At 42.3% G+C, this 25692-nt stretch overlaps 2 protein-coding genes across 2 annotated transcripts; both read right to left on the bottom strand.

The window, feature by feature from the left end:
- Positions 1-7381: 7381 nt before the first annotated feature.
- LOC131480057 (olfactory receptor 4C16-like) lies at positions 7382-8314 on the bottom strand. Its single transcript, XM_058662445.1, has one exon. The coding sequence runs from the start codon at positions 8312-8314 to the stop codon at positions 7382-7384; it is 933 nt and encodes a 310-aa protein (XP_058518428.1).
- Positions 8315-14412: 6098 nt separating this feature from the next.
- LOC101534198 (olfactory receptor 4C16-like) lies at positions 14413-15345 on the bottom strand. The gene has a single exon (XM_004599904.2). The coding sequence runs from the start codon at positions 15343-15345 to the stop codon at positions 14413-14415; it is 933 nt and encodes a 310-aa protein (XP_004599961.2).
- Between the last annotated feature and the right edge of the window lie 10347 nt (positions 15346-25692).

Genomic DNA, 25692 nt, shown 5'->3' with positions numbered 1-25692 from the left:
TGTGTTTACATTAAGAAATGACTGAAGTACTGTGTGACACATTCTCTCCCAATTTAGGATCTTGACTGGAAAGTTGTAGGGTTTTAATCAACCCTGGAGTATTATCTAAGTCAAGAAGATGAAGAATAGTGCTCTGCCTGAATTTCAGTGCTGATTTTCAATATACCTCTTGTTGATGCATGGCACCAATTACAAGTTATTTATTTATTAGGAAAAATTAGCTTCTTCTCTTCCCAAAGAAGGCAAAGTTTTCTGACGTCTGTATGAACATGGCTCATAGTTATCCCTTGTTAGCTGTTATCTTACGATTTATCTGCAAGTAGGTGATGAAAGGAAATGCTAGTGCTGGCATTTTGTCCCTTTTTTCTGGGGTGTGAATCTTGGATGATACAATAGGTGTGCTTTGCTGTACTCTTAGGTATTATAGATTTATCCACTTATGCCAAGATTAGGCGCTTTCCCTCATGTCCATGTTCTGCAGCATTCATGCCAATATCCTTGTTTTGTCTGAATATTTCACTCAACATAATGTCCACCAGGTGCATCCATTTTGATGCAGAAGATAAAATTCCATTCTTGTTCATAGTTGAAGAGTATTCCATCGTATAGATATAGCAGCTGTGCTTTGTTCATTTATGTGGACACCTTGGCTATTTGCTTGTTTTGATTATTTTGAACAGTACTTCTACATATAGGTATTGCTTTGATACAACTCGTTCATATTTTTGGGTACATACCCAGAAGTGACATTGCTAGATTGTATGAACACCTGTTTCTAGCTTTTAAGAAAATCTCCTATTAAACATTTTTTTTTCCTTTTAAGGTGTGTCTATTGATGTATTTTTCTTATTTCTTAATTGAGTTGAGTTGCTAGTGTGGTTTGACGCTTGAAAATAATCTCCATAAGTCACATTGGTAGATTGAAGAACAAAAATTGTAGAGTCATCTCAAAAGATGCAGAGAAAGTATTTGGCAAGATTTCACACTGCTTCATGATAGAATCCCTCCAAAAAGCTAGGCATAGAAAGAAAATATGTAAAAATTGCACAAGTTATGTATGACAAAACTCTTTGTCAGTATCCTACTGAAAGAAAAAAGGCTGAAAACATTTGCTCTCTGATCTGAACAGAATAAGAATGATAACTTTCACCATTCTTAGTGCAGTATCGCAAATATTGGAAGAACAATCAAGAAAGAGAAAGAAACAAATGGAATCTGAACTCATAAAAAGGAAGTCAAAACATATATTTTTGCAGATGATTGGAGATTGTTCCTAGAAAAAAATACGCTGTTGGATGAAATGTCCTATAAATGACTGTTAGGTACACTTGCAACCAAGATCGAACTGGTGCCCATTTGGAAAGCTGTTGCTGAAGACAGTGGCTTAGCCTGCTGCGTCATTATGCCAGCTCCAACATCTCTTAGTTTCAGTCATTTATTTCACAACCATAATAGCCATACCTTAGATACTAGTAAGCATAATTGTTACAATGCAAAGGAATCCTAAATATTCCTCCAAAAGAGAAGGTATTAAATAGACTGGAACAATTAAAACCAGGCAAAACATGTAAGTAATTTCCCCTGGCAGGGACTAACAGAGGGCTCCTTTAGATGAGTGGATTTTATCACAATGTTCTCACCCTGTTTTGTAAGGATTTGTTAAGGACTTGGGATCTTACTGCTGCTCACACAACGATGTGAACAGGGTTGGGAATGGAGGGATAGTTAACCGAGAGAACAAGAAATAAGACACACAAGATAAAGATTATAAAAGCATTGCAGCCAGATGAGAGACCCCTCTCTAAGTAGGGAGGCATTTCCAGAGGGCTCACTGCTTTGCCCTTTTATTGAAGTGCTTGGAAAGTTAAACTGCAGGAAATGAGGTGGCACAAGCTTTGAGAAACTATGTTCCAGATTGATATTCACCAGCAAATACTTGGTGATCAGGAAGCAACAGCATAGCCCAAGGACAGAAGTGAGTACATGACAATCATGAGGATATTTTAGAATGCACGGTTCTGTGGCTGTGGACCACTGCCTAACTGCAGACCCTTGCCCACAGTCCCCAATCTTGGTTTTGAACACCATTGCCTATGCAATTTGACCTCAGTCTTCAGCACCAATAGTCTGTGACTCAAAATTCCAGGCACATTGTGTCAGGCTCTTCCTTATCCAGTCAAGCTGTTATGTTATTTTATTTTTTATACCTTGCCTACAAAAGAGTAAAATCTCAATAATCAGAGAGAAATTGAAATTCTATAGCTTTATATTCAAGTATATAAGCATACATACACATACACGTATGTGTGTGCACACGCATGTATTTGTGTGTGTATGTGTATAATTTCTTCCAAAAGAAAACTTCCTCCAATTCTTGGATCTGATTCTTTGAATGAAGTCAGGAATAACTCCTAACTTGAAGGTTCATAATGAAATGATGAACCAAATATCTGTAAGTTATACGTGTTTTTCCTGATATGTGGTTGCTTCAAGAAAAATCATTCTGAACCCAGAATATTGGAGACTAGAAGTTGGGAGAGGAGGCAAGGATAGAAGGAATTTAGAATACTAAACAGGGGAAGCTGACTGTGCTTCATTAAATGACACAAATATGAACAGAAACAATGACAAGGAAAACCTTCTGTTGCTGATAGAGAATGAAATAGGTCCTACTAATGGACAGCATAACACTAGGGGAAACTGAATATGGGGGAATATCAGAACTCTGCAGTACTTCACGACTTCTGTAAGTTTAAGATTTTCCTGAAATTATTAAGAGAAATGGTTTTGTTGATTGAATGTTTAAAAGGAACACACATGCTCAAAGAGCTTTGAAATAAAAATACAATTTTTGAATTAGATCAGTGAGAAAAAAGTATTACCTTGTCATAGGAGTTACAAAAACTTAGGCAAAGCAGAAATGTGAGCATATAGCAAGGTAACTAATAAGAATGAAATGCACCGGAATCCCATACAGGCACCTGTTCTAGTGCCTGTTCAAATCCTAGGGGCCTGCTTTTCATCCAGCTCCCTGGTTGTGGCCTCAGAAAGCAGTCGAGGGCGGCCCAAAGCTTTGAGACCCTGCACCCGTGTGGGAGACCTGGAAGAGGTTCCGGGCTTCTGAATTTGGATTGGCTCAGCTCTGGCCGTTGCGACCACTCGGGTAGTAAATCAATGGACAGAAGTTCTTCCCCTCTGTGTCTCGTCCTCTCTGTATATCTGATTTTCCAATAGAAAAAGAAAGAAATCTTTAAGAAAAATGGCATAGTATCTGTTGAGCTCTATTGTCAGTCCAAACTGTGAGGAAGGATTGGGATCCACTATTCACCTTTTGTCGCCTGGACCGACTTCTTGTTTCACAGCTTTTTTTTTAAACCTCTGTGTTTCTCAGTGTGTAAATCAGAGGATTGACCAATGGTATTCCAAGTATAAAACACTACCTTCTCTTTCATTAATGTGACTTCAGTGCCTATAGTCAACACTATAGTCAACAACACTAGGAGACATCAAATGGAACATTGGAAATGTCAGATTGGACAGTGTTTAGAGGCCATCCGTCTGTGCAGTGTAAGGCAGACAGAACTGGGATTTTGTCTGCCTTGGGGAGTTTTTCTGGGTCTTAGATAGTCAATTTGTCATTAATTTTATGCTCCAATGTCCCTGGATGCTCTCTGTGAGAAATACAGATTCTTTACTTTTTGTGAGTGTCTGTGCTGGCGGACTTGGGCTACTGGTGGAAATTGCAGCTTAAGTTCCCATTCCTAGTAGCTGGCACAGGGATGATCTTTACTTTTCAGTGGGAAGCAAAATCTGGAATGAATAACCAATGGACAATGAATCTGTGTCACAGATTTCATGCTACTTTGCTTGGCCTACTGGTTAAGACTGCTGCTTAAAGGGGCAAATATTTGGCCCAGTGACTGAATGGGTTGCTTTTTTCCCACACCAGTGTGTCTGGAAGTCTCACCATCATCACTTCTAATTCAGTTTTTGATGTGATTTGGTTCCTACTACTCACATACATTAACTGAATTGAGTTTCTGCTTCCTGGCTTCAGCAGAGGCAAATCCTGGGCCAATAAATGCATGTGGGGAAGTAGCTTATGTGGGCTTTCTCCCTTTCCTTTCTCTCCATGTGTCTGTCTCTCCTAAACAGGGGGTCATTAAGTGATAATGAAAGGATTATATGAATATGTCAAGCCTCACTCTAAGGTGTAACTCCTTGGATTCATAAACTATGACATGACAACAGAGTTTTGGAATTAATTTTACTTCGACATTACTTAGAACTCCGTCCTTGCCTTTGGCTCATAAAGCAGGAAAGAAAAAGTGCATTCCCTAGGGAATATGATTAAATGTGATCAATTACTTCTAGCATAATCTCTTGGCCTTCAAGGCTGATGCAATACTTTAATTATTTTAAGTGTTTATTGCCAAGACCATTTCCACACTAAGAAGCACTGTTATCAAATCCCCTATGATAATGGCTGCCGTCAAGTTTCTTGGCTAGGAACATCAGAGTTGAATGCTACTACTGAACTACCTAAAACGGGTCCTCCTTGCAGCTCCAACTACCTGAAGTAATTAAAGATTTTCTGACATTATTACGATGGTAAGCAACTGTCAGGAGGTTGGTGTTCTGGTATAGCACTGAATTCACTGCCTGTGGCACTGGCATCCCATATGGGTGCAAGGTTAAGACCCGGCTGCTTCACTTCCTGGCCAGCTCCCTGCTGTGTCTGGGAAAACTGTGCAAGATGACCCAAGTGCTTGAACTCTTGCATTATGTGGGAGACCTAGAAGAAGCTCTTGGCTCCTAGCTGCAGACCAGCTCAGCTCCAGCCATTGCATCCAGGATTCAACTAAAGGAATTCTGACATGTGATTCAGGCATTTTATTGGTTAGACCGATTTCTGTCCCTAATTGCCATTGTTAGACATAACATAAAAATTAAATCTTATCAGGATAATAATGAGTAGTTGGATTTAATTATAATTAGAATGTTAAATTATGTGAAAATGTCAAGATCATTAGAAGGAAAACTACTGACTGGAAAAAATATTTGCAAGTAACATTTGATAAGAGGCTACTTGCTAAAACATGCAAAGAGTATGATGGAAGATTCATTCTCTCTCCCTCTCTCTCTCTCTCTCTCTCTCTCTCATTTTCTTTGTAATTCTGCCTTTCCAATAAAAATAAATCAGTGTTGAAAAATTCATATTCCCCACAGAACTGAATAAATCAGCATGGTCTGATTGGCCCAACTTTTGCTGGCAAAGCTCTCCAAGAGTCTGACAGGACACATATGTAAGGATTCTTCATCAGGTAGGAAATGTCATGATGATATTTGATTCTGCTTCTCAAGGGGCCTGATTCTGTCTGGTCTCACATGGAGCAATGTTTGACTTGTCTGTCTCACTTAATCAAGGAACACATAGAACAAGATATTGCAAGCTCCTAAAAATAAACCAATCTGCAGTCTTCTAGGCTTCTAGGAGTGAAGACCACAGAATTTTCACCTGGGTGGATTGCTAAAGGCCTTCCTCAATAAAAGGCTGTCAGCACAGATTATCAGAGCAAACTGATTCATCAAGGACAGGAACGCACATATTCAAGAAATAGAAAGAATTGGAAAACATCAAGTAAAAACTATGCATTCAGACATTTAAGAAATACATATCAATGAACTGACTTTGAAATGATTTGTAAAAAGTTCAGTGAATTTCAAAAGAGTAAAAAGATCACTAAATGAATTAGAAAATCAATACATGGACAAAACAAGAATAATAAAGTCATGTGCAATAAATTGAACATAAATTCTGAAAGTGAAGACTTTCATCAAAAATTTGCTGAGGGGTTACAAGAGCAGACTTGATGAAACAAAACAATCACGGGACTAAGTCATGACTATTCATTTGAAATTTTCCAATCAGCAAAGCAAAAGTCCTGTGAAAGACGGGATAAAGCATGAAGAAGTCAAATGGTACAACCAGAGGACCCAGTGCAGGCACAATTGGATTTGAAGAAGGGTATTTGAGAGATTATAAAGTAAGTTTAAAGTATTATATCCAAAAAAATAAGGAACAGTGATAAGGAAAGGAAAAGAGTGATAATGAACTGAAAAATTCATAAAGGAAGAGGGAAACAAGGTGGGCATAGGAGAGGGAGGGAAGACAGGGTAGGAAGGATCCTTATGCATTTCCTTAAATTCCCTTAAATCTCTGAAAAGTTGAAGAGACAATTAGGAATCTACATTAAGAAAGCCCCCAAGGTAAAAGAAAGAGAAATGAAAGAATTTTGTTACAAAATAATCAATCAACCAGGAAAAAAAAACACTGAGAAAACAAATAGAGAAACATACTTATTATAAACCAAGCACAAAAAACACAAAAATGGATATAGTCTCTACCAATAATTATGTTCAAGAAAAAATGTAATTAAAATCTCTAATCAAAATATAGTGAGGTTAGCTGGAATAACAAACAGTTCTAATTTCATGTCAACACCAAAATACTCAGGTTAAAGTCAAAGATACATTTATCTGGGACTTACAGGGATAGAAAAAGATGCTCCAAGAAAATGGTAAGTAAGAATCCAACAGTGTCGTAGATATACCTCTATCATTGAAATACAAGTGAAGGCAAAACTTGCAAGAAGAAACCAAGGGGAACATCTCACATTGTTAGGGAAATGCATCATAAAGCATAACAGCCAAAAATTTACATTCAACCAGCATCGGGGCATCTACATATATGAGGCACATGTTAGAAAGAAGGCACAGTAAGGCAACAGGCATAAGGGACCTCGATATCCCACTTTTAACAATGGACAGATCCTACAGACAGAAAATGAGAGACACATATGTGGAACATTCCATTCAAAGTGGCACAATACACATTGTTCTCACGGCTATGTATAATATTCTTTGGGGACTAGTGTGAAACAAGGGTTGATAGATTTCAGAATATCAAAATCACACCAAGTATTTTTATTGATTATCATAGAAGGAAACTGTATCCCAGGGGCTGGCATGCGGGCTCTGCGGCTGATCCTCTGCTCGCAAGTGCCAACATCCCATAAGAGCTCTGATTCTTGGCCCAATTGCTCCACTTCTCATCCAGCTCCCCACTTACGCTGTGAAAGCAGCAAAGGATGGCTCAAAGCTTTGGGACCCTTCACCCACATGGACATCTCAGAAGTTCCTAGCCTCTGGCTTCAGATCAGCTCAGCTCCAACCATTACAAACACTTGGGGAGTGAACCAGCAATAGAAGATCTTTCTATTTCCCCTTCTCTTTGTAAAGCTTTCTAACAAAAATGAATAAATCTAAAAAAAGAAACTATACCTCAATAACAATGGTTTGAAGGATTTGAAGCCTGTATTCATCTTTTACCATCCGAGAATGACTTCTTGCTCCACAATTTTCTCATGGCAGCTTTCACTTCTGCATTCCTCAGTGTATAAATCAGAGGATTGAGCAAAGGTGTTCCAATCGTATAAAACACAGCTATCATCTTATCCACAGGGAAAGTGGTGGCAGGGCGGGTGTATATGAATATGCAAGGACCAAAGAACAAGATGACCACGATGATGTGAGAGATGCAGGTGGACAGGGCTTTTTTCCTCCCTTCAGCACTGTGGTTTCTCAGAGAACGCAGGATGATCACGTAGGAGAACATCAACGTGACAAAACTCACTGTGCAAATGGCGCCACTGTTGGAGACTAGGAGTAGGTTGACCACATAGGTGTCTGCACAGGCGAGGTTCAACAAGGGCTGCAAGTCACAGAAATAGTGATCGATCACATTGGGACCACAGAAAGGCAAACTCAAAGCAAGGGAAATCTGAGCTAAGGAATGGATGCAGGACCCCACCCAGGCTACAGCCACCAAGATGGTACAGACCTGGTGGCTCATGATGGTCATGTAGTGCAGGGGCTTACAGATGGCCACATAGCGGTCAGCAGCCATGAGAACAAGAATGAAGATTTCCAGGCATCCAAAGAAATGGAATGTAAAGACCTGGATTATGCATTCACTGAAAGAAATAGTGGCTGTCTTCAAAAGAGCATCGGCAATGGTTCTAGGAGCAATGGAGGTGGAGAAGCAGGTATCAGACAGGGACAGGTGGAAAAGGAAGAAGTACATCGGACTCCTAAGTGCCTGGCTCGTCCTGATGGTAACAAGAATCAGCGAGTTCCCCAGTAAAGTCCCCAGGTAAGAAAGCAAAAAGGTGACAAACACTGTTTTCTTCCTGATGGGATCTTCTGTCAACCCAAGTAGGATGAACTCAGTCACATTATTATTCAGCTGCATATCTTCAAGAACACGGTGAAGAGACAAGTGTGAAAGGCTTATCTGTTAAATAAAAAGGGGGGTATATATTCAGGGTGTAGTCAGTGAAGCTACAAAATAGTTTAAGCAAAATTGAGTATTCCTCATCAGAGGCATTCTGTCTGCAGTTTCTCAGTGAGTCCAGCAATGTTTGTTCCTCAGTTTGAATGACCACTTCCCAAGGTAATTATGAGAAGCAAATCTGCTTACAAATATATTGTCCTCCTGCAGGCTACTTCAAATAGAGGACCTTGCAGGTTTTGGACAGCTGTGATTGATTTTGTTAATCCAATGTTGTAGTATTAGCTTCCTTTCTTCTATATTCAGTAAATATCAGGTCCACATTGTGGATGGTGTATCGTTGTTCATTTAGAATGTATTTGCTTGGTTTTTGGAGCTTTGTGATAAAAGCCATTACCACCATGTTGTAGAGATTTTACGCGTATTTGGTAGAGTGCATGCCTTTGATGCATGTATTATTTGTGCTAGGGAACATTGCATGCTTCTCCACACAATTTCTCCAAAACTCCCAGCCTGAAAAAAATAAAATGCTTACAGCCTATTATGTAATCAGATACCACCCTAGATGCTAATATTTTAACTGTCTCCTTTATAAAGGGAAACTTTATAAAGTTTCCCTACTTTATTAAAAGGACACATTGGAGCACTTGGAATCATTGAGACTGCATTTAAGTAAAAGCAGTGTATTATTTCCCAATTCACTTCATGTGCAGATATTACACATACACACAGATATATTTTCTCGAAAGGAGGGATACAGACATTACAAAATGCACGACCATGGCAATGAACATAGGGGAAATAAAAAAGAGTAAGCTATATATATGTGCATATATATATATGTAGCTTATACAAATATATGATATATAGCTTCTATAAATTTTATTTTGTATATATACACTTGAAATAAAATTTATTTCTACTGTGAGAACAAATATTATGGGTTTCAATTTCTAGAATGAAATATTCTAAAATATTCAATTAAGTATTAAGTACTAATATATTTTATCAATGAATTGTCCTTGGGGAAAATATGATAAGGATAACACTTTCAGTGTTCCAAGAATAAAATTGGTAAATATTTTGATGCTGTTATTATCAATAAGGATTTCATCCCATAAGAGAACAGGGTTGGAATCTCAAGCTTATTAAATTAAGCTGTTTTTTTTTTTTTTACTTTATTCACCAAGCAGTGATCATAGAAACCTCTCAGAAAATTTTACTTTTCAATAAGGATTCTCCTGATATCTTTTGTTGCAAAATGACATATAATTCTTTAAGTAAAATTATTCTTTTAACCTTTTTTAAAATAAGAAATATTTGCTTTTCATATCTATTTTATTTCCAAATATATTTCATGGATATAATACTCAAAAGATAAGCCTACTTCCCTTCGCTCATTTTTCCTTCCCTCATTTCTACTCTATAATTCCTTTTTTTTTCCTTTTCAAAAATGTCATTTCAGTCTACTCTATAATCCCAGGGTTCAGGCACCACTAATCGCCACTAACCCATAATACAATTATCCCGTACGATTATCCACCAGGGCTGAGAACAAAAGTCAAATCTCAAGATGTCAGCCTTTTTCCTATACAATGTTTTATGTTTTACTAAGTACTACCTGTCAGAAAAAAAAAAAAAAAACATGAAACATTTGTGTTTTGGGGACTCATTCATTTCATTTAGCAAAAGGTTTGGTTTCAAAATAAGTATTTCTTTTAAAATTGTGATAGACTCTGGAGGAGGAAACATGAATGTGCGTGACTAGCAATTTCTTTGAGTGTATAACATTTAATTTCTGTACCAGTAATATGTGTACAGTGTCAGTTGCTGACCTTAAACAACAAGCACACACAACCTAATTCAGTTGGTCATCCTTTCAGAGCCTCATTGAATATCAATTAGCTTTTTAATCCATGGTCAACAATGATCTTCCTTTCATTTTCATCTACTTCAACCACTTCAAAACTTGAAGACCAACTATAGAGATCTATAAGAGACCTTTATTATTATATTAGGACTTTCCTGATATGTTTTCCTAAGGTATTAGATGCAATTGCTTGAATGCAAGTACGTGTACATGTTTAAACTTCTCTTGAAATTAGAATATTGGAAATCTGCCCTTGGTTTCTTATTCTGCACAATACCAAATTGTGTATTTCTCTCTGTCTATAGATATATTGTTTTTGTTTCTGAATTAAATATATTATTATATTTAAAATGCAAAATGAATATATTTCCATAGTTTCCATTTATATGAAACACCTAATTATTACTGTTCTTTTTATTATTCCTAGGATTTTCCATTTATGCTGTATGATCTCTCAAGAAGCATGAACCTAGATTAAAATCTAAAACACAAATTTATGATGAATTTGAACAGTTCTTTGGATAAGAAATATAACTTAGAGTAGAAGGTGCTGTCGTCTGCATATCACTCATTGCCATGAATTGCTGTGGGACCCCGTTACGCATCTTAAGAATATGTTGTTCTTTTACATCCTTGGCCTTAAAAAAATTCATTAAGAACTTTGTCATTTTTCACATACTGATGCATGTACTATGGATGTCGAAATGCGTGACTCTATGCCTGTTTTTTTCTTTTTTTTTTGCTCAGAGGAGAAATAACACTTTTCAACTGTAACTCCCCCAAAATAAGGTACAAAAATACTTCCCAGTGGTCTAGAGACAAAGTAGCTAGCAATTGAGCGTAGCCTCTACACACTATTATACTTGCCTCAACTCTTTAAACAGGATGAGCCAATTTTAAAATGACTGCATTGTCTAAACAATGTGTTGATGTCAGAGGCCATGAAGATGAGTTGAAGGAAAGGCAAGAGCAGGTGGAATGTGGACAGAGGGTGGTGCAGGGAGCCAAGGGGTCCCTTCTGAGCACGCACGGGGTGCAGAGGCCAGAGTGAGGAGCCTTTTGTCTCCTTCTTAGCACCATCCATCCTCTCTTTTCTAGTTGAACTAGATTTACACCTTTGGAGAACCCGGATACATTTAATTTCTATGAAGAAATTGTCATTCCACATTTAAAGGAAAATAGATTGTCCCAGGCTTTTGCAGCCTTCACAATTTAAAATCAGAGATTGCTGTAGTCTAGGCACTTTGAATTCCTCATTCTGTGTAACTAAACCTCCTGACTGTGTTATCGGATCAACAGAAACTAGAGTATAGCCTAGCCTGAGGTCCAAGCAGCTTTTTAAAAGTCAATATCCATTGCCTATGTCTGCTATACTTAATCATCCCAAATATTGTGAACTTGATATTTCATCATTCTTTCACTGAATTGTAACCTGACAGCAGGAATACCTTCTAGGCCTGATTGTAGATGAAATGACACGTTCTAGAAGATTGAGCAGTCACCAAAATGGATGAAAATGAGCATTTTTATCCTAGTTCTCTCATACAGTGCCTCTTCTGTGCATTGGACGCTGTCTTCCGAGCCCAGTGCGTAATGGCCGGGCCCTTCCTGTTCATGTCTACTCTGAACATTCTCTGAGGTATAATTACTCACCTTTTTCAAGCTCAATATTAGTAGGTAAGTTAATTGCACATTATTTTCATGTTGTATCATTTAAGGAGCACAGAAAGAGCTGTAATTCTTTGCTGTCGTGCAAAATGCTCAGAACTGCTATGTGGATCTGCACAAGTTGACTTTCTCCAGCAGTGTTGTGTAGGTCCCTACCAGGCGTCTTTCTATGAACACAATCTCTTTTGAGTTTCTAATACCCACACCCCTAGAGGGTGCTTATTTGGAATAGCTGTCTTACATTAAAAAGATTAAAGTTGCTTGTGAACTTTGATTCATTCAGACATCCTGAAGAACCCCCATAGCCTTAGTCATGGTTAGCATCCTCCTCTTCTCCCACAGTGATGGGTGCTCACATCCCTGACACTCATGAAACATTTGTTCAACTCAAGATATCACTTGATCCCCAAACTGCTATTTTGTTCATTTTATTCCCCATACTATTAGTAAGTTATCAAAATTTTGTGCTGCTTATTTTGTCTTGTCCCTTTCTCAGAGGACATGGTATACTAAAAAGACCTATGAAATAGGTTAAGATTGTATTAAACTACTCTATCATGATACCTCTTTAAATGCAAAAAGATGAGACTAATGTGCCTCTTACCTGGAGGAAGATGCCCTAAGTTATGTTCGAGGTAAATCCAGCCTCCTTGAATGAAGCCTTCCTGTTGAACAGTGGGAAAAAATGTTCCTTTCTGGATTCCCAAAGGAATACTGAGGACATCATGATGTAAGACAGTTTCATCTTAGAGAGCATGATTCCCTAAAGTTTGTCTTTTGCTGATTGGAAACATCTCAAATGAATTTAATTTTTCATCTAGTTAGTCCCTAAAAATAGTAAATTAGCCTCTTCCCAGTAATAATCTGATAGAAAGATTTCAGAGTTTAGGTGCCTCATGTACACTGAAAGCACCCAGGATAAACGGCAAAAATGCGAATCAATGGTGAAAAGAATTTTAGAAAATAAGGCAAAAAAGCAACAGTCTTTTGTATGAAAGCAGATCAAGAAAAAGCTGTTTTCATCAGTGTTGTTATGTCGGCCTTCTCTGTGATCAGGAACAGGTTGCTCTAACTTGGTAAACTGATTGTAATTTACTTAAAATGCAATGCAAGGAATACAACTGATTTCAAAAGCAGAGTTTCTATTCTGCAGACAATCCGCACCAGAAAGCCACAGACATACAGCCAGTGATCTGCTGATTGAAATGTGTACTGGTCAATGAAGGCTGCAATTCTTCACACTTATTTCTCTTTGTTTTTACTACTCATATGAGAAAAAAGGTGTTTATTATGCAGCACTACTCACGTGCAGCTTCTAGAATACATGATATGCATTTCCTTAAATTCCCTTAAATCTCCGAAAAGTTGAAGAGACAATTAGGAATCTACATTAAGAAAGCCCCCAAGGTAAAAGAAAGAGAAATGAAAGAATTTTGTTACAAAATAATCAATCAACCAGAAAAAAAAACGCACTGAGAGAACAAATAGAGAAACACACTTATTATAAGCCAAGCACAAAAAACACAAAAATGGATATAGTCTCTACCAATAATTATGTTCAAGAAAAAATGTAATTAAAATCTCTAATCAAAATATAGTGAGGTTAGCTGGAATAACAAACAGTTCTAATTTCATGTCAACACCAAAATACTCAGGTTAAAGTCAAAGATACATTTATCTGGGACTTACAGGGATAGAAAAAGATGCTCCAAGAAAATGGTAAGTAAGAATCCAACAGTGTCGTAGATATACCTCTATCATTAAAATACAAGTGAAGGCAAAACTTGCAAGAAGAAACCAAGGGGAACATCTCACATTGTTAGGGAAATGCATCATAAAGCATAACAGCCAAAAATTTACATTCAACCAGCATCGGGGCATCTACATATATGAGGCACATGTTAGAAAGAAGGCACAGTAAGGCAACAGGCATAAGGGACCTCGATATCCCACTTTTAACAATGGACAGATCCTACAGACAGAAAATGAGAGACACATATGTGGAACATTCCATTCAAAGTGGCACAATACACATTGTTCTCACGGCTATGTATAATATTCTTTGGGGACTAGTGTGAAACAAGGGTTGATAGATTTCAGAATATCAAAATCATACCAAGTATTTTTATTGATTATCATAGAAGGAAACTGTATCCCAGGGGCTGGCATGCGGGCTCTGCAGGCTGATCCTCTGCTTGCAAGTGCCAACATCCCATAAGAGCTCTGATTCTTGGCCCAATTGCTCCACTTCTCATCCAGCTCCCCACTTACGCTGTGAAAGCAGCAAAGGATGGCTCAAAGCTTTGGGACCCTTCACCCACATGGACATCTCAGAAGTTCCTAGCCTCTGGCTTCAGATCAGCTCAGCTCCAACCATTACAAACACTTGGGGAGTGAACCAGCAGATAGAAGATCTTTCTGTTTCCCCTTCTCTTTGTAAAGCTTTCTAACAAAAATGAATAAATCTAAAAAAAGAAACTATACCTCAATAACAATGGTTTGAAGGATTTGAAGCCTGTATTCATCTTTTACCATCCGAGACTGACTTCTTGCTCCACAATTTTCTCATGGCAGCTTTCACTTCTGCATTCCTCAGTGTATAAATCAGAGGATTGAGCAAAGGTGTTCCAATCGTATAAAACACAGCTATCATCTTATCCACAGGGAAAGTGGTGGCAGGGCGGGTGTATATGAATATGCAAGGACCAAAGAACAAGATGACCACGATGATGTGAGAGATGCAGGTGGACAGGGCTTTTTTCCTCCCTTCAGCACTGTGGTTTCTCAGAGAACGCAGGATGATCACGTAGGAGAACATCAACGTGACAAAACTCACTGTGCAAATGGCGCCACTGTTGGAGACTAGGAGTAGGTTGACCACATAGGTGTCTGCACAGGCGAGGTTCAACAAGGGCTGCAAGTCACAGAAATAGTGATCGATCACATTGGGACCACAGAAAGGCAAACTCAAAGCAAGGGAAATCTGAGCTAAGGAATGGATGCAGGACCCCACCCAGGCTACAGCCACCAAGATGGTACAGACCTGGTGGCTCATGATGGTCATGTAGTGCAGGGGCTTACAGATGGCCACATAGCGGTCAGCAGCCATGAGAACAAGAATGAAGATTTCCAGGCATCCAAAGAAATGGAATGTAAAGACCTGGATTATACATTCACTGAAAGAAATAGTGGCTGTCTTCAAAAGAGCATCGGCAATGGTTCTAGGAGCAATGGAGGTGGAGAAGCAGGTATCAGACAGGGACAGGTGGAAAAGGAAGAAGTACATCGGACTCCTAAGTGCCTGGCTCGTCCTGATGGTAACAAGAATCAGCGAGTTCCCCAGTAAAGTCCCCAGGTAAGAAAGCAAAAAGGTGACAAACACTGTTTTCTTCCTGATGGGATCTTCTGTCAACCCAAGTAGGATGAACTCAGTCACATTATTATTCAGCTGCATATCTTCAAGAACACGGTGAAGAGACAAGTGTGAAAGGCTTATCTGTTACAAAAAAGGGGGTATATATTCAGGGTGTAGTCAGTGAAGCTACAAAATAGTTTAAGCAAAATTGAGTATTCCTCATCAGAGGCATTCTGTCTGCAGTTTCTCAGTGAGTCCAGCAATGTTTGTTCCTCAGTTTGAATGACCACTTCCCAAGGTAATTATGAGAAGCAAATCTGCTTACAAATATATTGTCCTCCTGCAGGCTACTTCAAATAGAGGACCTTGCAGGTTTTGGACAGCTGTGATTGATTTTGTTAATCCAATGTTGTAGTATTAGCTTCCTTTCTTCTATATTCAGTAAATATCAGGTCCACATTGTGGATGGTGTATTGTTGTTCATTTAGAATGTATTTGCTTGGTTTTTGGAGCTTTGTGATAAAAGCCATTACCACCATGTTGTAGAGATTTTACGCGTATTTGGTAGAGTGCATGCCTTTGATGCATGTATTATTTGTGCTAGGGAACATTGCATGCTTCTCCACACAATTTCTCCAAAACTCCCAGCCTGAAAAAAATAAAATGCTTACAGCCTATTATGTAATCAGATACCACCCTAGATGCTAATATTTTAACTGTCTCCTTTATAAAGGGAAACTTTATAAAGTTTCCCTACTTTATTAAAAGGACACATTGGAGCACTTGGAATCATTGAGACTGCATTTAAGTAAAAGCAGTGTATTATTTCCCAATTCACTTCATGTGCAGATATTACACATACACACAGATATGTTTTCTCGAAAGGAGGGATACAGACATTACAAAATGCACGACCATGGCAATGAACATAGGGGAAATAAAAAAGAGTAAGCTACATATATATGTGCATATATATATATGTAGCTTATACAAATATATGATATATAGCTTCTATAAATTTTATTTTGTATATATACACTTGAAATAAAATTTATTTCTACTGTGAGAACAAATATTATGGGTTTCAATTTCTAGAATGAAATATTCTAAAATATTCAATTAAGTATTAAGTACTAATATATTTTATCAATGAATTGTCCTTGGGGAAAATATGATAAGGATAACACTTTCAGTGTTCCAAGAATAAAATTGGTAAATATTTTGATGCTGTTATTATCAATAAGGATTTCATCCCATAAGAGAACAGGGTTGGAATCTCAAGCTTATTAAATTAAGCTGTTTTTTTTTTTTTTTACTTTATTCACCAAGCAGTGATCATAGAAACCTCTCAGAAAATTTTACTTTTCAATAAGGATTCTCCTGATATCTTTTGTTGCAAAATGACATATAATTCTTTAAGTAAAATTATTCTTTTAACCTTTTTTAAAATAAGAAATATTTGCTTTTCATATCTATTTTATTTCCAAATATATTTCATGGATATAATACTCAAAAGATAAGCCTACTTCCCTTCGCTCATTTTTCCTTCCCTCATTTCTACTCTATAATTCCTTTTTTTTCCTTTTCAAAAATGTCATTTCAGTCTACTCTATAATCCCAGGGTTCAGGCACCACTAATCGCCACTAACCCATAATACAATTATCCCGTACGATTATCCACCAGGGCTGAGAACAAAAGTCAAATCTCAAGATGTCAGCCTTTTTCCTATACAATGTTTTATGTTTTACTAAGTACTACCTGTCAGAAAAAAAAAAAAAAACATGAAACATTTGTGTTTTGGGGACTCATTCATTTCATTTAGCAAAAGGTTTGGTTTCAAAATAAGTATTTCTTTTAAAATTGTGATAGACTCTGGAGGAGGAAACATGAATGTGCGTGACTGGCAATTTCTTTGAGTGTGTAATGTTTAATTTCTGTACCAGTAATATGTGTACAGCGTCAGTTGCTGACCTTAAACAACAAGCACACACAACCTAATTCAGTTGGTCATCCTTTCAGAGCCTCATTGAATATCAATTAGCTTTTTAATCCATGGTCAACAATGATCTTCCTTTCATTTTCATCTACTTCAACCACTTCAAAACTTGAAGACCAACTATAGAGATCTATAAGAGACCTTTATTATTATATTAGGACTTTCCTGATATGTTTTCCTAAGGTATTAGATGCAATTCTTGAATGCAAGTACGTGTACATGTTTAAATTTTTTTGAAATTAGAATATTGTCTCCATGCCCCAAGGAGATGAGAGGGGAGGCTCTGTAATTCTGCCTGCTGGAAAAACCATAAATGAATGATGGCCAACAGATTCCACCAGCAGTCAGCAATGTGCTTAGGTAGGCTCATAAACCACTTCCTCTAAGTCTTAGCCATACTGGACAGGAAAACAAGTTCCAGAAAGAGAACCCCAGGAGAAAATGTCCTGGGATGAGCCTTCAGTGATACACTGAGCTATAATTTCAATTCAGTTTTTAAAACAAGATTAATTTTATTTTTACTGGAAAAGAAGATTTACAGACAGAAAGAGAGACAGTGAGAAAGGTCATCCACCAGCTAGTTCACTCCCAAACTAGTCACAACAGCTGCAGCTGAGCTGATCTGAAGCCAGGAGCCAGCAACTTCTTTTAGGTTCCCAAGGCTTTGGGCCGTCCACTACTGCTTTCCCAGGCCACAGGCACGGAGATGGATGGGGAGCAGGGCAACCGGGACATGAACAAGAACCGATATGTGGACTGACGAGCTTGCAAGCGGAGGATTTAGCTACTAAGTCATCATGCTAGGCCCAATTTCAATTCACTTTTAAAAACTGATTTTAGGGTGATCGAGGCTGTGGTGTGGTGTGTTACATCATTTGCTATTTGTGATAAGGACATCCGGAGTGAGCACTGGTTCGAGTCCTGGCTGTTGCATTTTCAGTCCAACTCCTTGGAAAGCAGCAGCAGGTGTCACAAATACTTGGGCTCTATACTCTTGAGTGAGTCCTGGTGGTATTAGAATTTCTGGCAATGAACTGTTGGGGAAAAGACAGTGCTTGCTCTCTGCACCAGGCAGCTGGGGGCCTTCCTGGGCTGAAGTGCCTCCTGCAAATGGGAACCAGGAAGCGTCCCCAGATACTGTTGATGGGCAGGGAGGGCACAGGGCCAGGGGATGGCACTAGCTGTGTGTGGCAAATCAAGTCAGGAGACTGGGCTAACTGCCTGTTTGTCCCAGAACCTGCATTTTCTCCCCTAGGACAATGCCCTTTGCCCACAGCCATGAAAGGGACACTCTGTGTTCATGCGGAAGTGGCTGTCCCAGCTACCCTGGCCTCCATGGCTGTTCTCAGAAACATGAATAATCCTGGCAGGTGGTCTGTCTTACACCCAGCAATCAGCAAGGTCACCCAAGCATACAGCTTAACGGGAGATGCCCCCAGAGACTGCCAGCAGCTCCAAGACATGGGGCTTCCTGAGAGGGCCACATCTCATGAGTGTGGGGTTAAGGGGGCAGTGTAAGATCACGAGTCAGAAACCAGCCTCCACCACCTCCTAACTGCTGGACAGTGCTGCAGGGGGTGCAGGTGTGGGCTTCAGGGAGGGGTTGCAGGAATGTGGCAGTTCTGGTATCTGGGACAGCACTGTCCAGCTTGTTCCTCTGGCTCCTTGGGATATAGCAGGGTCCTGGATATAAACCACCAGGAAAAGCTCCTGCCCTGGCCCTGAATAGATGCCTTCAATCACAATGACAGGAATGCAGGGGACATTTAGTGCAGGATTCTGTATTCCAGGGTCAGTACTGCACCACAAGAGACTCATCTCCTCAAACCTGACCAGGGCTAAGTTGGTTTCCAGAGGGTTCAGGATCACAGAAGGTGGGGTGACCTCCCAGAGGCCAAGCTGCACAGACCTTGGCATCACAACTTTGTTCTTCCAAGTTCTTGCCCACACAGAAATAGGGTTCCAAGCAGAGACATAAACATGATAGTAGATTTGCCTACAGAGGATGAATACACATTCACGTACGTGTGTGTGTGTGTGTGTGTGTGTGTGCGCATTCAGAGGGGCAGCTGCCCAATAGAGACAGAGAGTTGTCATGGGTGGGCCACAGGGTTGCCAGTGAGGAGATATGGTACAAAGAAGCCGGAGAAGGAGGGTCAACAAGGGCCAGGAACCCAAAGGCAAAAGTGGAAGCCTCCACCTGTATCAGTCCCCTTTATGGGGGAGGGGTGGTGTCCTAAAGGAATATGCAAATGAAATGGAGTCTGCATGTGATTTGGGGTGCATGAGGTTCTCTGGGAGTTTCAAGACTCCTTCGTGTGACCATAATGGTGTCTCACCCTTCCTGGTCCTGGGTGAAGCACAGGTGAATCACAGGAAATTGGGCACACCAGACTGATGGATAAAGGGTGGAGTTACAGTGCGAGGCTGGAAGCAGACATCGTGGGGATCATCTTCCAGCTCACCTATGTCTTCAAAAACAAAACAAACAAACAAACAAAAATCAAACAAAAAACCATTTATTTATTTCTATTTGAAATCAGGGCACAGTTACAGAGAGAGAGAAGACACAGAGAAATCTTCCTTCTGCTGGTTCACTCCCCAAATGGCAGCAAAGACCAGAGCTGGTCAGGCCCAACTCAGGAGCCAGGACCTTCTTTGGGTCTTCCATGGGGTGCAGGAGCCCAAGGACTTGGGCCGTTATTCTGCTGCTTTCCCTTGCCATAAGCAGGAAGCTAAATCAGAAGTGGAACATCCAGGATTCTAACTGGCACCTAAACGGCAGAGGTTTAACCCACTATGCCATGGTACCAGCATCCTAGCTCACCTGTGCCTACCTATCTTCCTGCCTGTCACCCCCATATAAATAGCAGCCAAGCCCTAAGGCTAGCATTCACACTCAAGTGGATTGATCCCCTGGAAGACAGGAACCAGGCAGGGGGTCACACAGGGCCCTGCAAGGGCTGATCCTCCCCCATTCTCATCTCCTTTCATGCTTCAGCCAAGTCACATGCCCCCAGGACACACTTGGCATGAGGACTTTCATCATTCCTGCCTCCCACTCCTGGGTAAGTCCTGCCAGGACCTCCAGGCTTGGTTCTTCCCCTAGGCCTGCCTCGCAGGGAGGGTGTTAAGTTCCAAAGTCAAACTGCAAGGTGGCAATTGGCCAAAGGGTCCCTAGTCCTTCGTGTGTGTGTGTGTGTGTGTGTGTGTGTGTGTGTGTGTGTGTGTGAATGTGTGTGTGACTCAGCAGTTCCCCACCCCATAGCCCTGCCTGCCTACCTTCTCCACCCAGCATCAGGTAAAGTAGCTGCTAGGCCTTCAGGGCCCTGGTCACACATGAGAATTTTCTCCATTGTGTCAACTGTGGTCTCTGTGGAAGCAGCTGATTCAGGCTTCCTGTGTCACCCCCACCCTGGGACTGGTGACTTTTGATTGGGGTGGTGGCCTGATGGCCAGGGTCAGAGGGGTGAGCACTGCATGGTTGCATCATGCGTTCTTGTGACTTAGAATTCAATGACTTGTATTTAGCAGAAGATACTAAAATATAATAACATTTTACCTAAAGGGGTTATGCTAAACTTAAGAAATGCCCAATGTTTTTTAAATAAAAAGATGTATTATTTGTTGATTTGAAAGTCTGTGTGACAGAGGAGAGAGAATCATCAGTTGCAGCAGCTAGGGCTGGGCTGGGCCAGGGGCAGCATTCAGGAGCTCCAGCCTGGCCGCCTAGGCCACGGGGTGCTGGGTGGCAGGGACCCAGGTATTTGGCCATTCTGTTGATTTCCCCAGGTATAATAGCTGTCAGCCTTGTGGTCAGCAGCTTAGCCCATTGTGCAAAGCTGGCCCCTGCTTGAGGAGACTGTCGCCAAGCGCTGTACCTGAGTCCTCACTATTTCACTTCAATGTTCTGTTACTTGGAAAAAAAGTAAAAAGCGAATATGGTACAACATTGGCGTTGGACAAAACTGAGTGGGGAGGCCAGAAATCTCTCTTCCATTCCTGCATGAGCTCTCCTGTTGACTATTTCACAAACACCACATGACGGCCATGCAGGTCCTTCTGGGGCAGGCTGAGTAATAACTTCCAAAGTGTCAACTTCCTTGTCCCAGAACCTGTGACTGTGTCACCTTGTGTGCCCCCTGAGACTAAGAAGATCTAGTTAAGTTGTAGGGTTTGAGACGGGAGAGAGTTAGCCTGGAATACTTGGACGTGCCTGTTGAAATCCCAAGAAGCGGTCAAAGGGTTCAGAGTCAAAGGTGATCTGAAAATGGTTGCGAATCCTCACGACATGGTCACAGTCAGTCCATGCACAGCTGGAAGGAATTTGGGCTCAGCTTCATCTGGAGCCTCTGGTAGGAACATGGCTCTGCTGACTTCTAACTGCCACAGGTCATCATCGGTCTGCATTGTTGGGTCTACAACTTCAGGGCAAATTGATGTAGCAGCAATGGATAACCCACACGAGTGAGCAAGCATACTAAGCAACGGAGGTGATTTCTAAGCATGGGAGCAGTAGGCTCAGGGAAGGTATCCCCAGCCCAGGACGGCACAGTTGGAAATTCTCAGTCTAATTGTCAGTCTTGCCTTGGATTAGGGTCTAGACAGCTCTGTGTATCTGCTGGATGAAAGCAAGGATATGGAAATCTTCCAGGACCAAGCATGTAGCCAGTAGCAACACCACAGGATGGTCTCATTTGTCTGTTCTCCACCTACGATGCATCTGGGGCTGGGTACTTTGTCTAAGCCCACGGTGTCAGTATCTGTGTGGTTCTGGTGAGGGCACCCTTCCTGGACTGGGTTTTGACATGATAGAGATGGGAAAAGACAAACAAAATGTATCCTTTCAAATGAATGAAAATGTCCCGGCCAGTTGGGTGTTAGTGATGTCAACATCAATGTTGATGCCTTACAGAGAAGGCTACATGGGGCCAGAGAAGAGCAGTGGAGACTTTTCAGAAGAACTGGGGATCCTGCTGTCTCCATCAAGACCCTCAGAACTGTGCAGGGAGAGGTACTGGGGCACTGCCAGCCATGGGGACGTTGGAAGGCGTGCGGAGTGGTGTTGAAGTTAGGGGGTATGCTGCCAGAGTTTTGAAGGGGGAAAAGGACAGGCCGAGCAAAAGTCTGAAATTGATGGAATTTACACATCAGTCTTCAAGGAACCTGGTGATATCCTTGTGCCAGGGTGAAGGAATAGGACATTGGCTAGGATTTATTTCTGACAAGTTGAACAGAGGGATTTGAATTTGGGGACCTAGAAGGCTGAGCAGTAAGGAGTGGTGGTAGTTCAGGTCTCTGTGCGGCCCTTGCCCCGCCCTCCATAGTTCTTTGTGACAGCAGCTCTGTGATGCAGGTCAGGTTCCAATGGAAACTCCCTGGGGTCAGTTAGCTGTGGTTCACCCAGCTGCTCAGAGGATGGAGAATGGGCTCTCAGTTAGCTGCTGCTCACCGAGTGCTTCATATGTTAGAGAACGCTCTCTGTTCTCTGAAAACTATTAGCGACACATGGCTAAGCCCCAGCTACACTCCCTGGCTGGTGGATTTCCTCCTCCCTGTCCTGTGTGGAGTGGGGCTCTTTCTCCTGATACTCCCCTGGTTGGAGAGAAAGCCAGCCTCACCAAAACCGAGGCAAGATGGGGTGGTCTGGAAGGTAAGCTACCCTCGGCCAAAACCCAATTCTGTCTTCTTCAACACTTGCCTCTGCTTTTCTAAATGAGAACTCTCAGGAATCTGGAACAATTCCTGCTTAGGGATAGGTCACACAGGGCACCACTAGGATGAACACTAAGGAGTCTACTGAGAGCGCTCGGACGGTCTGTGTGGGAGCCTTGGAGAGCACCAGGGCAAAACACCTTAGTACACAGACAAAGCCTGGAGGACTTGGAGTAGGGAATCTTGGGTGGTTGGTGTTGGGAGGTTGGGAGGTTGGGGGAGAAAAAACAGTCTGGGAAAGGCACACGCCTTGAGGCCAAGTCTTTCCCTTGAGTCAGGCTCCCGTTAGGGCATGGCAGTGAGAGGTGAGGACTGGAAGGAGTCCTTAGGCTCCAGGCAGCAGGACCATCCCAGCCAGCTGGCTCCCTGTTCCCTGGGTCAAGGCTGGCTGGTGGTTCACTGGCTCATCCTTCACTGCCTCCCCGTTTGCTTCCTCAGCAGAGGCACAAGGACCAAAGACACCCAGGGTGACGTCACAGGGAACCCCCTCTGTGCTTCCCATAGAAATTTAGTGCACGTTCCCATTTTATTTTTATTCTAACTTAGAAATGAGCAAAGGAAAAGAACACAGAGCAAGTCCTGGTGTTCATGGGCACAGAGAGGTACACTCTGTCCAGAGAGGATAGAGAGCTGGGTCCCAGGCCTTCTTTCCCTCCTTTGTCTCTCAGAGTCCAGGACACACAGTGAAAAAGATCAAGAGCCGGAAGTGCAGAACTCTGAGAGGTAAGGCCTTGCCCTTTGGCCCCCAACCACGCAGGTGGCTTTAGCTCACCAGTGTCCATGGGAGGGGACCCAGAGGGAGGCTGCTGGGAAGGACAGCCCAGCCAACCTGGGAGTGGGTGTTTGCCCACTAGGGGGCACTATGGGCTGCAGAGACCTGCACTGCATTCATAGTCCAGCTGTGGACAAACTGGCCTCACTGCCACAAGGACTATTTCTCTTTGAGGGGAGCCTCTCGTTTGTCCCCCTCGGTGCACTGGTGAGTGTTAGCTCTTTTCTCCACACCCCCTGCCAGACACAGCAAGTGAGCCACAGGACAGGTCCTTTATTTGGATGGGGGTGGTAGCTGTGGGCAGGGAGAAAATGCAGCAGAGAGAGAGTGCGTGAGGAGGGAAGAGAGAGAACAAAGGAGGAAGGAGACACAGAGAGACACAGAGCAGAGCAGCGCAGACGGAGCAAGGGGCAGGGGCATCTTTATAACCTTGAGCTGGCTTGTGGGCAGTGAGGGTACAAAGTTCACTTAGGCCAGTGGGCCTTAAGGGTGTCCGGACCTAGGGTGAACAGGCATTCAAGGGGACTGAGACCCAGGGATTTCAGGCAGTTCTGGAGAAGCAGGTATTCCACTAGGTGGCACTAGGTCCAGGATGGCAGGGTCAGTCTTCAAGGTCATGTCCACTGCCACCTTAGAGTGAGGAGAGATGCAGGGAGACAGAGGTGTGGAAGCACTTTGTAACTGTTAGCCCCGTGATGACACAGATGCTTGGGCTCAAGGTCTGTTCTCCAAGGGCCCCCCTAGAAGGGACATCCCACCAGATCACTCTTCTCCTGATTTCCAGCCTTCAAACATCACCAGGGGAAACCCAAGAAGGCTCCAGGCCTCACTTCCCTTCTGCAAAGGTGAGGAACATTCTGCATGTCTCCTTCTTGCACCTGCTGTAACTCAAAGGGCCCGGAGCCCCAAGGGTAGCAAGTCCATCAGACTGAAATGGGGAAGGTGGGAGTAAGAGATCAATGAAGACATGGTGGGGGGAGGGGCCATGGGCTGCAGGCACCAACCCCTGTCTTGACTGGGTGGGTGAATCACTGGCCCTGCCAGTTCCTAGCTTTAGCTGTGCCTCATTCTCCAACAGACAGCTGGGGAGGCTCCCATGTGGCGATCCCCATGGTGATGAGCGAAGGACAGCACCTGCTCCAGCACAGTGGCCACATGGGGATGAAGACGAGGACTATACCACCCTGTCCATATCGACTTCCCCAGGGCCCCTGATTGAACAGGCTCTGCCAGTGGCTCCTACCCTGTCCCCAGACCCAGTGATTCCCCCTGATGTTTTGTCCCCGAATGTCTCTTGCTCACCAGAGCCATTACCACCCCCCAAAAGCCTCTTGCCCCAGACATCTGTGCTGACTGTTCCCCAACCAGCTCAGGTGGCCCAGCCTCTCCAACCCTCGGACCTCAGCCTGCCTCTACATCAATTCAGGTCAGAAACTCTCCTTCTGGACTCCATGCCACAAGGCTTATATCCTCCCAGCTCTTGGCAGCCTTGTCCCACAGCAGGGCTCTCAGCCCAGGATTCCACCAGCTGCCCCATCTCTGCCCTCTCCTGGTGGCAGGCAGCTGCCAGGGCCTGGAACCAAAGCCCTCCGCCCTGCAGCAACACCCAGTGGGCAGGGACTGACACCTGCTGTTTCATCAAGCCCAATGTCCAGAAGTTGCTGGAGACCAATATGGCAGCAGGGAAGATGCGGACGGAGGGAGCAGAGGAGGAATCAGTCCACCTCCTGGATGCCCTGGGGATCAGAATTGAGTCCTCGGCTGGCCGGCAGGACGCCACCACCCTTCCTCCATTCAGATTCTTGAAAGACAGATTATACGAACTGCCTGATCCTCACAGGTTTTGTTTTCCCAAGGTCCAGGAGGACCCTTTTCAGCAGAAATACAGCCAGCTCTTCTGGGGCCTTCCAATCCTGCACAGTGAGTCCCTGGTGGCTGCTGTCGGGGTCCCATTAGAATGTC

The sequence above is a fragment of the Ochotona princeps genome, chromosome 4 (assembly GCF_030435755.1).
Source record: "Ochotona princeps isolate mOchPri1 chromosome 4, mOchPri1.hap1, whole genome shotgun sequence".
Taxonomy (NCBI): Eukaryota; Metazoa; Chordata; class Mammalia; order Lagomorpha; family Ochotonidae; genus Ochotona; species Ochotona princeps.
The sequence above is the reverse complement of the archived record's forward strand: the minus strand, read 5'-3'. Positions and strand labels throughout refer to the sequence as shown.